The sequence below is a fragment of the Artemia franciscana genome, chromosome 5 (genome assembly GCF_032884065.1).
Source record: "Artemia franciscana chromosome 5, ASM3288406v1, whole genome shotgun sequence".
Lineage (NCBI taxonomy): Eukaryota > Metazoa > Arthropoda > Branchiopoda > Anostraca > Artemiidae > Artemia > Artemia franciscana.
In genome coordinates this window covers 19610887-19624982 of record NC_088867.1, presented here as the reverse complement: position 1 = coordinate 19624982, position 14096 = coordinate 19610887, and the positions used below count along the sequence as shown (strand labels likewise).

The window sequence follows — 14096 nt, the reverse complement described above, 5'->3', positions numbered from 1 at the left end:
CTTCTGAATATCTTCCTGGGACATACTTTAGCCTGTAGATTCATCCCTGAAAGTTTCATTTTCCTAACCTTACCCCTTTCTGAGATAGCAAGAAGTCACTCAACTAGAATTTTATCAATAATTGTAGACTATTTAACACTTTCAGCTACAGCATTGCTATATTTCATCCCAAACCTCCATAATGTAAAATAGAGCCTAAATTATATGTATTTCCTATGAATTTGGTGCATCACTTTTGTTTAAACTTATGCACCTATAACTTGAAACTAAAAAAAAAAATTGCATTGGAGAAATATATATAGCCTAATCTGGGCTGTATATGTAGGCCTACACAGTTAGAGGCAAAGTAAAATCAACTGCCCCAATTCCAAACTTATACCTTCTTTAGATTAATTTGCAATTTGGAGTGAAATAGGTCCAGTTTTGGATATGTTTGGTTCCATTGTTGACATGGCAGTTAAAACACTTTATATAAAACATAAAAATGAGGGTTGTGACTGTATCAACATCCCTGTGACACATCTTTTGACTAAGAGAGTACTAGGATAGATGCAATTTCAGTCCACTTGGTGACAGTGACCACAGATAGGTATGATCAAGGGGACCATTCTTCTGTTGTCTAGAGTAGACACAACCACATAACATCAATTTCAGATAGAGTATATAAGTGGATTGGTCATGCCAAGCAGCATCCTAGGCCAACTCTTTATGCATATTAATTACTATTTATATAATGATAAATACATATAGATGATGGGCAGCTCCAGTTCTATCTTTAAGGTTTAGCTTCCCATTCTTTGTTAAGTCTCCTTTGGAAACTTTGGCTAATGTTGAAGACACTGCTCACTTAAATAGTTCTAATCATTGAAGAACCCTTGGCTAAAAAAGTCTTGTCTAATCTAACAGTCAACTCTGGGCTTATAATGCTTCTTAGAGTAGTGTTACGTTTGTCTTTTGTTGGGTATGTAAGTAAAGAGCTTCTTTGGGGCTTGTTGACAAATTTATATATGAGTAGCATATCACTGCACTTCCATCAGAAGGTCAAAGATGGGAATTTTGGGGTAGATAGCCTCTCACTACATGGTTTTTTGCCAAGTCCAGAGATGCACTTAGTGTCCCTCATTTGCACACCTATCTGTTCCATATCACTTTTTTTTTAAGAAGATCAGTAAGGCAGGCTCCAAAGTCCAATTGGTCTCATAATTGCCTTGTATATCTTCAAGAATATTCCATATGATCAGCTGGTAAGTGTTCTTTTAATAAGTCCAAGGCTTCAATTTGCTTTTGAAACAGTTTATGGAACTTTAGAAGGTTATCTATAGTGACTCACAGGTCTTTACCACTGTAAATTGAGAGAGAAATAGGGGATGATTTCTGGTCATCATTCATAGTATATTGGTGCCAAGAATTATTGTGACCAAAATGAATGGTGACACATGTTGATATATTAAGAGAGAGAAGCTAACTGTCTGCCCATGCCTATATGAGATTAAGACTGGATTGTATTGATGGTTTGTTGGGTGTACCCATTATTTCAATAATGGCTTCTAGTGGAAATTACACTTTGAGCCCTTGATGTGACCCCAAGAGTTAGAACAGTCCATAGTACCCAAAAGTTTAACCATGGTTCTAATTGAAACTGTCTAAGTAAGAAAAAATTACAATTTGTAGCTGATTCAGGAATGGTAATTGTTATTTTCCTTAGTCTTGATAGTAAAGTATTATTTTGAAAAGAAATTTCAAAAGAGCCTCAAACCTCCTGAGAATGATATATCACAGCAAAACTGTTATCATTTTTTAGGATTTCTGGCTTTTTTAAAATTTTCTGCCATTTTACATTTTCATAATAATATTTTACTGTTAAGACTAATGAAAATCATAATTACCATTTCTGAATTAGCTATGAATGACAATTTTTTTTATGCTAGTTGTTTTTTTTGGAAACAAAATTTTAAACTTTTGGTCTATAGGTTCTGTTTTGAGCCCTTTAAGGGCTCAAAAAGATATATATCTTCCATTTTATTTAAAATTCATTTAAGCTCTGAAAGTGACAGCTTGTACTCTTTTTTTTTACAATGTATATAAGATTCCATAACTGAGATAGGCACAGTGTAGACAGGTACAGGTCTAATATATTATCTATCCAGAAGGAAGCATGCTAGCAGGTATGGATCTAGACTCATCAGCACCCAGGTTAAGAATTATATTTGGTGCACCCCTCCGCCCAATCATCAGACCCATTATAGATATCAAATTATGAGTATTTTACTTTCCTAAAGACTATATTTATTCAATTATTTTACTAATAATAGTATTTTTTTTATATAAATCCTTATATGTACAACAAGGTTTAAGAGAAACTCAAAATTCCATGTACTTACTTACTCTGGTCTTTCTGTGCCTCTCAAAAATAGGTCAGATACTTTTTGTTATTGTTTCAGAAATCATCCAGGTTTTAAAGGGATTAGACTATTGCCCAATTCTCCTCCTTTAGCTGACTTCAGATAGGACCCAATATAAAAACATTTTATTGGTGGAACAGTATAAATTGTATATGCCAATCAATCTTATTCTGTTTACTAAAGCTAAACGTTACATGCTTTTCTTGAAGTAAATGCCTTTATAATATATTTATATGATAGCTTCAGATTCCTACCATGCTCTATATGGATTATGCTCAAGTTTGTTAGGTGCTGCTTTTTCATCCAGTTTCTAAGATAGCTTTTAATTAACTTTGATTTGCTAAGGCTTCTTTCATTACAAGCAACTGATAGATCCATAGTTAAATACATCTTCAAGGTAATTGCTATGTTTGGATAGGCATCTTGTAGTTTTTGATTCTGTGTAGCAAACAAAAGACTATGCATTGTTAATAACAATGGTTAATGCAGCTAATAACAGCTTCAACCAAATGTTTTGTAGTATGTAAGCTATGGAAGTTAAATTTTGTTTTTTTCATTTTTAACCTCTAATTTTTCCTCTCCTGAGTGTGTGCAAAAACAATTTGTCCAGTAAATAATTTCACAATGTTCTTAAAATAATCATATTGAGCATAATTCCTTGGATATTGAACTGTAATGTGCTTTTTTATGTTGCATTGAATTGTGCTTGAATTATGAAATTTGAATGTTGATCACTTCAAATAACTAAGAAACATGGTCCTGACTATAAATCCATTAGCAAACATAAATAAATGCAAAACAAATATTACACCTATGAACATAATGTGAAAATACAAAAAGAAAGAGTTTGTACTTAAGAACATTAACATTTTTCAAAAGCTCTGTTGGCCTTTCCTTTTACTAATAACAAACTATGTTTTTTATTTTATTTTGGGACAAGAAATTATCAAGCAGAAAAGAAATAAAAATAGTAATTGTGTTTCTAGCTTTTTTTTAGTGCCAATGCACTGAAACCTCACATTTTTCAGAAATATTTAAGTTGGAGCTTAATGCTATAGTTATGTCAATATTAGAAGCACTATATTAATGTTGAAGTTGTCTATGAAAAACAATAAAAGATTTGTTGTACTAGATATAAAAGTCCCAAGCATAAATGCTTTACAATACCACACATATGTACTACTTTTGGGATTCAAAGCTTTCAGAATTTCAATTGTAATCACCTTTCTAAGGTTCTCAGATCAGGCTACCTCCTTCTATTGAAACATGTTGGAGGAGTCTGAAATGAATGTGCAGAACTGTTTCCTATAGACGTTTCTAAGATGAAAACCTGCCCCCTTTTCTACCACTATTGTTCTCAGAGCAAAGCTGACTTACTGTCTACTCCTAAATGCGGACATGTACCAGAGCTGGAACATTAGGGTTCAAACTTGATGGTTGCTATTTCTGTGTTCATTTCTATGGTTTTGTTTGCATTTGACAATTTATCACCAGCCAAGTCCCATGAAAACCCTTCATAAAGGGTAGCAAACTTTGTTTGCTACCCTTGTTTGTATGTAGTCCCCCTCAGCATTCTCAACTCATAATTCCAGGTCCATTTGCCAGTGGAATAATGCTCTAGAGTGCTTGCTTGTAGCAGGACCAGGCATTTTATACCTTGCCTGACATCTGAAATTCAGATCTTTTAAGGAATTTTATAACCATGAGCTTACCCAACCCACAGCAGCTGAGCTTGCAGAATTACACCACTGACCCCCACCCAAGCCAAAGGATTGGTGACATATTGCTCTAGGTTGATTAAGTATATTCTAATTTGGGCACTAGGGATAGTACAGGAGGCCATTGTTTGGTTATTATTGATGCCTTTGGATTTTGAAAAAAACACAGTTCCAATGATTTGAATAAGATTTTAAGTCAAGCTATAAGCCAAAAATCTTATAAGGTTTCTGTTAAAGGAATGAGACATAAGACACTTTTCCTAGGCTCGTTTGTGCTGTAACTTATATTGGCTTATGAAAGTTTTACTTTGACCCTCATATCTTGGCTTTTATCTAAGTGGCATAGCTAGAATATTTTTTTTTGATGGGGAGGAGAGGGTAAGGAACCTGTTAACCCTTTGAAAATAACCTTTTAATAGCTATTATTCAGCAAACTTTCAGGGCAAAACTAGTTTATTGGCTTTTTTGTTAATTTAAAAAGTTATTGAGCAAGGCTAATAAAACATTGAGGGGCGGATCTACAGCCCAATTTAGGGCATTGGAAGGCTGTTTAATTGTGTTCATCATCATGCAGTGGGAGCATAATGTGTAGAAAGTGTGTCACTTGCTGTGCAAGGATGTATAAAATGGTACTAGGGTGCAATGCATGGTGAGTTGCAGTGCGATAGGAGATGTAGTTAATTATTATAGCAAATTATCAATGCACATTAGAAAATTATTGTGTTAAGTGATTAAAATGTTGCTATGGATAGGAACAAAGTTATTATATTTTCACATGCCAATGTTTTCATTTACAATAGTAATAAACATGGAGTATTAATAAACGTAGCAAATCAGACAATCAGAAAAAGGACAAAGAGTTGAAATAAATGAGTCTTAAGTCAGCTAAAAATGTTTTTAGTTTATAGACTTACAATTAAGGAAAAATTATATAATGTATAGACACAAAACCAAACAACTGGCACTCTAAATCAAGATAAACATTTATAGCAATTTGGCAATTCTTTCATTTGTTGATTATCCATATGAAACTTTGGCTCCTCCCAAATTGATGTTGGAGGCCTACTTCAGCATAAGACACAAGCTCTGGTATGATTCTAATTATACCTAAGGTTTTTACCTGATCCCAAGGTTTACCTTTAGAAATCTCAGAGGCCTAGATTGATACAAGATATTGGGGTTAGTTGTCCCTCCCAGACCTTTTCTTTCACATTTCCGAATACTTTTATTTTTCATCTCCAACAAGTCTAGCTTTTTTAGGTTAGGTTTTGCAAGTTTTGGGTACAAGAATAGGTTTGAAAATTAATGTTAGACTAAGATTAGGAATAATTGGGGTGAGAAAATGTTTGTGATACCTTGGATGTGAAGGAAGATTTGTTTAGTGAGGAAGAATTAGCAACAGTACTAGAAGGATTAAAAAATAATAAGGCCCCAGGTGCTGATAGTATGATTAATGAGTTCCTTAAATATGGTGGCTCTGAGGTTAGGAATAAGCTACTGAAGATTATGAACATGATTTTTGAAAAAGGGGAAGTACCCAATGATTTTAGGAAAACCTTAATTAAACCACTGTATAAGAAAGGTGACAAGAGTGAGTGTCGTAATTATCGAGGCATTAGTCTGGTCTCTGTAGGTAGCAAATTACTGAGTAATGTGATACTTTTTAGACTGAGACATGCTGTAGACAAAGTTTTAAGGGAAGAACAATGCGGTTTTAGAAAAGGTAGAGGATGTGTCGACCATGTTTTCACTCTTAGGTTAATAATTGAGAAGTCCCTTCGTTGTAAAACACCTTTGGTCCTTAGTTTTATCGATTATGAGCAAGCTTTCGATTCTGTTGATAGAACAGCGTTAACAAAGGTCTAATCGTTATATGGTATATCAGAAAAATACATTAAAGTGATTTGCGCTTAGTACGAGAATGATACTGCTGCGGTTAAGGTAGGAAATGAGGTTAGCAACTGGTTTTGTATTAAATCAGGAGTTAAGCAGGGTTGTGTTCTATCCCCCTTTATATGGGTCATTTTGATAGACTTCGTCTTAAGGAGCACAGGAAAGGCAATTGGAGACCATGGAATCAAATGGGGAGGAAAAACGCTCCTGGACTTAGATTATGCTGATGATTTAAGCATATTAGATGAAAGTGTGAGCAAAATGAATGAATTTTTAGAGGTTTTACGAGTTCAGGGTGCTAAAATAGGCTTGAAAATTAATGTTAAGAAGACTAAGTCACTAAGGCTAGGAATAAGTGAATATGAACAGGTGACATTAAATAACGAAAAGATTGATCAGGTTGGGAGCTTCAGTTACCTTGGTAGTATTATTAGTAAAGATGGTGGGAGCAGTGAAGATGTTAAAAGTAGAATAGCTAAAGCTCAGGGTGTTTTTTCACAGTTAGAAAAGGTTTGGAAGAATAGAAAGATAAGCCTACAAACCAAGATTAGAATATTGGAAGCTACAGTGATGACAATGGTCAAATATGGCTCTGAAGCATGGGCACTCCGAAAAGCAGATGAAAATTTACTAGATGTTTTCCAGAGAAATTGCCTACGGGTTGTTCTGGGTACCCGGCTGACTGACCGTATTTCAAACAGTAGGTTGTACGAAAAGTGTGGTTCAATCCCGCTTTCTGGGGCTATAATGAAAGAAAGGCTGAGATGGCTAGGCCACGTTCTACGGATGAAGGATGACAGATTACTGAAGATTGTCCTTTTTGCCCAACCGTCTGGGGCTACACGGAAAGCAGGTCGTCCTTGTCTGGGTTGGGAGGATGTCATAAATAAAGATTTAAAGGAAATGGGAACTTCCTGGGAGGGTGTAAAGAAGGAGGCTTTAAATAGATTAGGTTGGAGGAGGAGCGTGCGTAGCTGTGTTGGCCTCAGGCGGCTTGGTGCTGCAGTGAGTTATTATTAGTAGTAGTAGTAGTATTGTTTTCCTGTCTGCAATAGAAATAAGAATCAGAAAACTGTGAAAAACAAGTTAGTGTCCTTTAGATATCCTGTCCCCTCTTATTAGTGCCTTTGGTGACTTCCTTTCTAAGCCCTTGTCTTTCCTGTTTAACTGAGTCATTTGCCTGACCAAGTCAGGGCAAATTCCAACATTTTGGAAACAGGGTTTCATAACCCCTTTGAAAGAGAAAAACAGAAAGCCTGGTTTTGAAGGTGTTCGTTTTATTACTCTTACTCCTATTTTCACGAAACTTTATGGATGATTCCTTGCAGACTGGCTAAAGGAAAAAATTCTGCCTCTTACTTACCTGAGGTAATTTGGGAACCTAAAATCCACTTCTCCTAAATAAATTTAGCGTCCCCCTTTCTACTCCTAAAGGATTTACACGTCTTTCGTCCGCCGCATCTTGAATATGTCTGTCCAGTTTGGCACCCTGGTATCTCTCGCGAAGAATCGGAAAAAAATTGAATCAATCCAAAAAAGAGCCTTGTGAATAATTTTCAAAGAAGGCAAGGTGCCATACTCTCTGCTCCTAAAAAAGCTAGTTTGGAAACTCTTAAGCGAAGGAGGGTTTTGTTGTGCCACCATTTTGCAAAAAATGCAATAACAAACCTTCGGGCGGCAAGTATTTTCCCTCAAACCCCACTCCCCATCCAGATTACGGCCGCCTCGAGCTGTTTCTGAGCACATCTCTATTTTGTTCCCCATTTGCTGTGTTACTCTCAGATATGAAATAAACTTTTATCCCCTTCATCACAGAGAAAACAGATAAAAATGTCCCACTAGTTTCTCCCTTTTTTTATTGGCTGATGGTGCTGCCCAGGTTGTTGCACTTATTTGCTTGTCCTCCCCCTCTGTTTTTTAGTTTCCCTTTTAATTTCTATATAATTTATATTTCACTCCCTTTTTTGTGTTTATTTACTTATTTTTGTTCCCCCTTTTTTGACCAGTTTTTTATCTCTTTAACTCTTTTATTGACTTTGTGGAGTTAAGTTATTGACACTTTTCTAATGTTCCTATATATATATATATATATATATATATATATATATATATATATATATATATATATATATATATATATATATATATATATATATGTATATATACATATTCTTTTCTGTATTTGTATTTGTTCGCTTATTTTGCCCCCCCCCCCCTTCCCCTTTTTTTAAATGTCTCTTTTAATTCTTCTTCTGACTTGTATTTGTTTAAGTTTAGTTTGACCAGTTTTTATCTTTTTAATTGGCTTATTACAGTTTAATCACCGACTCATAAATGACTATTTGTTATGATTTTTCTTTTTCGTTGTTGTTTTTTTCTATCTTTGTCAGTTTTAGTGCAAATTTATGATTTTTCGACTCCAAAGCCCTTTGTGGGGTTGTGATAGAGATTTTTTTGAAATAAATATCTTATGTAACCAAGATTAGGCTATTATAAGCTACAGGGATGACAATAATCAAGTATGGTTCTGAAGTGTGGATACTCCAAAAACAGAAGAGGATTTGCTTGATGTTCTCCAGAGAAATTGCCTAAAGACAGCTTTGAGTACCTGACTGACTGACCATATTTCATACAGTAAGCTGTTTGAAAATGTGGTTCAATCATGCAAGAGGTTGAGATGGCTAAGACAGGTTCTGTGGATGATTGATGACAGATTGTCAAAGATTGTCCTTGTTGACAAAACACTAAGCTTGTCATCTCAGATCCTGGTGGGAGGATGTCGTAAGGAAATATTTAAGGGAAATCGGTACTTCCTGAAAGGGTGTAAAGAGAAAGGCCATGTATATTTTGGGAAGGAGGAGGAGCGTGCGTTGCTGTGTTGGCCTCAGGTGGCTTGGTGCAGCAGTGAGTTATTAGTGGTAGTAGCTGTTACAAGCACAACTCATTTTCCATGATAATATCCTTAAATATTTGAACAGTTTTATGTCTAATATTTGTATATGCCTTGTTATCATTAGAATATAAGTTGGTTATTGCTCAATTTGGTTTAATTTTTCTCTCTCTTTGGCTTTCGTTAGTTCCCCCACTTCAGGCTGCTTAATGAGAAAAGTCCTCCTCTCAGGATTGTATTTTTACTAAGCTAAGGAACTACAGTTATTTAGATTGATAAAAAACTGCATTGCAGTTGTATCCTTAGAAATTTGAATATTGACCCCAGAACATATTTCTCACTTACTTTAGCACAAATTAGAAATCATTTTTGATGTATTTAAATACTTTTTTGCTTTCAGAATTCTGTATTGCAATATTAAAGATTTAAAATTAGCAATCTCAAATTCTTTCATACAAACTTGGAGGAAATATAAATTGTTTGTGAGATATATAGGCTGCCCACTTTGGCTCTAAGGTGCTCATATTTTAATTTGGGCCTCATATTTGTAACTTGTGATTAAAAAAAAACAAAAAACTAAGTACTAGGTTTGTTGGAAATCAAAACTAATTCATGAATTTTACTTCAGGTCTGTCATATTGTAGTTTTAGCTTCAGGTTGTAAGCAATCACTTTAAAAACCGCAAATTAATTTTTTTAAGGAAATTACCAATCATGATTGTAGCAGTAGCTGGAACGTTGTAAGCAACAAACCTTATCGTTAAAAAAACGACAAATAGCACAAATGACAACTATTATTCAAGTTCAAGATAATACGTGGTCTAATTTATTGTTTAAAAAATAAAATTTTAAAGAGAACTTTAACTGCCTTAGAAATAGCAGCAAACAAATTGAAAAGGGTGCTGTCAGCATTGCCATGACCAAAAACACTTCCCAGTAGTTTAAACCCTGGTGGCAGTAACATGTCCCTTTTTTCTTTTTTTCACCAGCACTATTGGTTTACTGGGAGGTCATAAAGAGACAAATAAAAAAAAGTTTCATTCTTATGGTCCAAAACTCTGATTTAGAAGTCTAAGCCCTGGCAGCATTGATGCAATCACTTTTTTCCCTTTGAAAACGTGAAAATTTGAAACTTTTGGAACTTCGAAAATGTAAAAACGTTTCCTCACATTTAGTGTCATTATTAAGTAGCAAAGAAGATTGTGCCAGTTGTATCCATTTCGTGCTAATAAGGACCATAATGTCATCAAATAAAGTTCATGAGAATACTAATCTATTTAACACTAGCTGTTGGGGTGGGGCCCCCAACACCTAGTTGGTGGGGCGCTTCGCGCCCCCCAAGCCCCCCCGCGCGCGTAAGTCGTTACGTGCCATATTAGTTACGCGCCATTGTAGTTGTGTCCCTGTGTCCCACCTGTGAATAGAGATAGATATAAATATATGTTTTTAACTACGTAAAACATGCGAATATACAACATTCTTCGCTGTCCCATTGTCTGTGCATATAAATAGATTGTCAGGTTTACTGACTCTTGAACATGCAACATATAATTGTCCATGGGAAAAACAATCCGTATTCAGATCTATATCTCATAATTCTAATGAAGTGTCCCTCTGTCCTGGTCGTCATTTATATTCCCTGTGTCCCGGTGTCCCAGTTTGTAATTTCTCTTTGAGTGTCCCGGTCGTCATTTATATTCCCTGTGTCCCGGTCGTCATTTGTGTCCCGGTGTCCCAGTCTGTAATTTCTATTCGAACAATCCCTGTGTCCCGGTCGTCATTTATATATCCTGCCTGTGCCCCCGGCGTCCCCTTTGTAGTGGTGTCCCTGTATCCCGGTCGTCATTTATATTCCCTGTGTCCCGGTCGTGATTTGTGTCTGGGTGTCCCAGTGTGTAATTTCTCTTTGAGGTTCCCGGTCGTCACTTGTATTCCCTCTGTCTCGGTCGTCATTTGAGTCCCGGTCTGTAATTTCTCTTTGAGTGTTTTTTTAGTTTTTTACCTTTTTTCTTTTTTCAGTTTTCTTCTTTATTTTTCAGCGTCACTATGAAGTACATATCGACGAACCTTTGTTTTTTTAACTTAAATCTGGTAGGCATTGATGACCTTATCCAAGTCAAAATCCCAAACCCAATCATCATCGCTATCATTTTCAGTTTTGATATGTTTTGACTCTCGCTGTCCAGGTGGATTTTCCTCGCTATCAAACTGCGCGGTTTTGCGTTCTTTAGCCGCAAGCCTGTTTTCTTGCTGTTCTTGTGATTCCTCGGAACGCTTTCTTTTCTTTCTTTCTCTATCAGCAGCAAGTTTTTTGGCATAAACTCTTTGAGCAGCTTCCTCGGCTGTTGCCATTGTAGGTTCTTCAGTCATTTTACAATTAAACATTTTTCCGTGAACAAATGTCTTAAATACCGTTAATGACGTCACCGTCGTAGCAAAAATGACGACAACTAACTTGATGACATCAGTCAACACAGAAACATGACGTCACCTGACAGACAGACAGACAACTTATTTTTATATATATAGATTGTATAAAAGGTATGTGTTTAGTTTCATAATATTGAGGATATAGCATCATGCAGTTACATAATAGTGTTTTATTATTTTGATAGTAGTAGAGCCTGTCTGACAACAGGCATAAAACAAGTTGTGGCATGTTATGGCAACTGTTTGCCCCCCTCCCTTTCTCAAAACAAGCTTCAATAGGTTGTGTTACTAGTAACAAATAGACAGATGAAAGTAATTAGAAAAGTAAATATTAATTTTTCTAGTATTTCAAAAATGACTTGGGGAGGGATTTCCGCTTCTTAAGATATTCCCATCAGGACTCAGTATACAAGTGTAAAATGAAGTCGAATCTGAAGGAATTTAAGTAGTTCATAGATGAATAAAAAGGTGGGCACACGTACCATGAGAGTCGCACAAAAGTTTACAGTCTGCATGATAGAATGCTGAAAACTGAGGCATTTGGGCTGTATCCTCTATCCCTTCCCAAAGTTAATTTTAATTTTCAAAAAATGTCTAATATTTTTACCAAAATTCTTAAAGAAGGGTTTTTGATCTCTCTGATTACAAATAAAAGGCAGACTGTGCAACATAAGGTTTTCAAAATTTAAACATCTCGAATACACATTTCAAACATTTTACTTATGTCACACCTTGCGACAATGGTAATCGTGCAAGGATTTTCAATCTTAGTGAGTGGAGGTATCTGCGCAGGATGCTTGATCCTGTGCACCGCCCCTCAATAACTGACTAAACAAAAGCTGAATTTAAGCTAACAATTTCTTTTTTTAGGATCAACATGTTAAGAGGGAAAATTCGAATGCAAACTTGCCGGATCATTGCAGTGACTTCCCTGGTATGGATCCTTGTTGACTTGTTAGTGATAATGTACTATTCAGGGTCCGTCGGCATAGGAGAATCTTCAAGTGCTGCCGAACCCTTAGTGCAAGAACACAAACCCCAAAGAGAAATTCTGCATAAGTCAAATGAAGTGATTGAAATGGACAGTGAATTTAATAATAAATTTGATGTTACCTATCCACCTCGTTTATTAAAAAGTTGGAGACCTGCGCCAGTAATGCCTGAATTAGATGGACAGCCTGGAGAAATGGGGAAGGCTGTTTCAATTCCTACAGAACAGGAAATTTATATGAAAGAAAAATTTAAGTTGAACCAGTTTAATATTCTTGCATCAGATATGATGTCATTAAATAGGTCACTTCCTGACGTGAGACTTGAAGGGTTGGTTCATTTATTTATTTCATTACTATGTGTTTCTTATTATTTGCTTGTGTACTGATAGGATGATGCTTTTGATGTAACACGGTATTTTTGAAATTTGGGGCTGGTCAAATTTAGAAGTATGCGCTTAGCCTGCTGGTGTTGACTCTGCTTAAATTTACTTCCAAGTTCTTTTCATTAAGCCTGTACCCAGGTCAGAGGGGAAGAAGATTCCCAGGTATGAATCCCGAACCCCGAATGGGTAAAAGTAGCCTATATACAAATACCCACTTTCTGGTCGTGGAATGGACAGGGGAGATCTAAAGTTGACCTATGGCATAGTCAACCCCCTCTCTCATACAGTCGTGCTTTCGGTATTTGTAGAAGAGGCATGGGTGTTTTTTCTGTCTATTTACTGAATTCGATTAGCGACAAGCCATTATATTTTATTCCGTATAATCGAGAAAAAAATGCAGTAAAGAAGGAAACTGAAATAAAAAAAAGATGAAGAATCGCTTGATGTTCAAGATGGTCTATCTCACTTAAAAACCGAGTATGCTCGGGCACTGGGTGCCGAACACCATTTTGTTTGGGAGGAGGATGAGGCAATTGTCCCCCTGGATTTCTAAAAATACTTTTTTTTTGTATTTTTATTGAATAAAATAGGAGAAAAATTGCCCCCCCCCCCTATCGTAAAAAACACCTTTTTTTATCTTCATTAAGAAATTAAAAATATCCTCCCGCTTTACTGTCCGTACATTTTCGTGAATTGGTGTCGGTGGTATTACTGTTTAGTTTATTGAGGGTTGAATGTGAATAGGAGAATAGAAATAGCTATTCCTTTCCCTCCAAAATCGAATTTTTCAATTTCCCAGGTGCGCAGTTCACGAAAATGTAGGGGGGGGGTCAGGTTTTTTTTTATTGATTTTCTTCAATGAAAATACCAAAAAGAGTATTTTGCAATGAATACACCAAAAATAGTATTTTTCAATGAAAATACCAGAAGTGGTATTTTCAAAACCTAGAAGAAGGTAATTACCCCCCCCCCCCTAATTGACGCGTTCCTCCAACCTCTCATAGAACTTTATGAATTGGACTTTTATTGCTTCCAACATATATGCTATTAAATTTGTCATTTACTTCCGCACACGTTACTTATGATTCATGAACATAATCGATTTTGGCTACCCGCATTATTTTTTGTATCCCTGAAAGACTATTTAATGTATAATTTAAGTGGTTTTGTGTGATCTTGATACTTTTTAAGGTTTTAAAATCAATATTTACAGTCTTGATAGACTTGACTTTTTGGGTGGTGTGCTCTTTGCTCTTTGGTCAAGAGCCTTCAAACTTAATTGATTTCTTTTCCTGAAAAATAAATTATAGATTCATTTCCGGGCTTGTTAGACATTATTTTGTGTTTTGCTGTAATATTAAATTAAAAATAAATTAGCCTCTACGGTGT

General features: G+C 35.6%; 1 protein-coding gene across 3 annotated transcripts in view; it reads left to right on the top strand.

Annotated features, from left to right (window-relative positions):
* Positions 1-14096, top strand: part of LOC136027066 (polypeptide N-acetylgalactosaminyltransferase 5-like) — a 63762-nt gene that overhangs the window by 1335 nt on the left and 48331 nt on the right. For all 3 annotated transcript variants that reach the window (XM_065703996.1, XM_065703998.1, XM_065703997.1), the window contains exon 2: positions 12203-12652. In XM_065703996.1, the coding sequence (XP_065560068.1) occupies positions 12203-12652 (450 nt within the window). The remainder of the gene's footprint in view (positions 1-12202; positions 12653-14096) is intronic.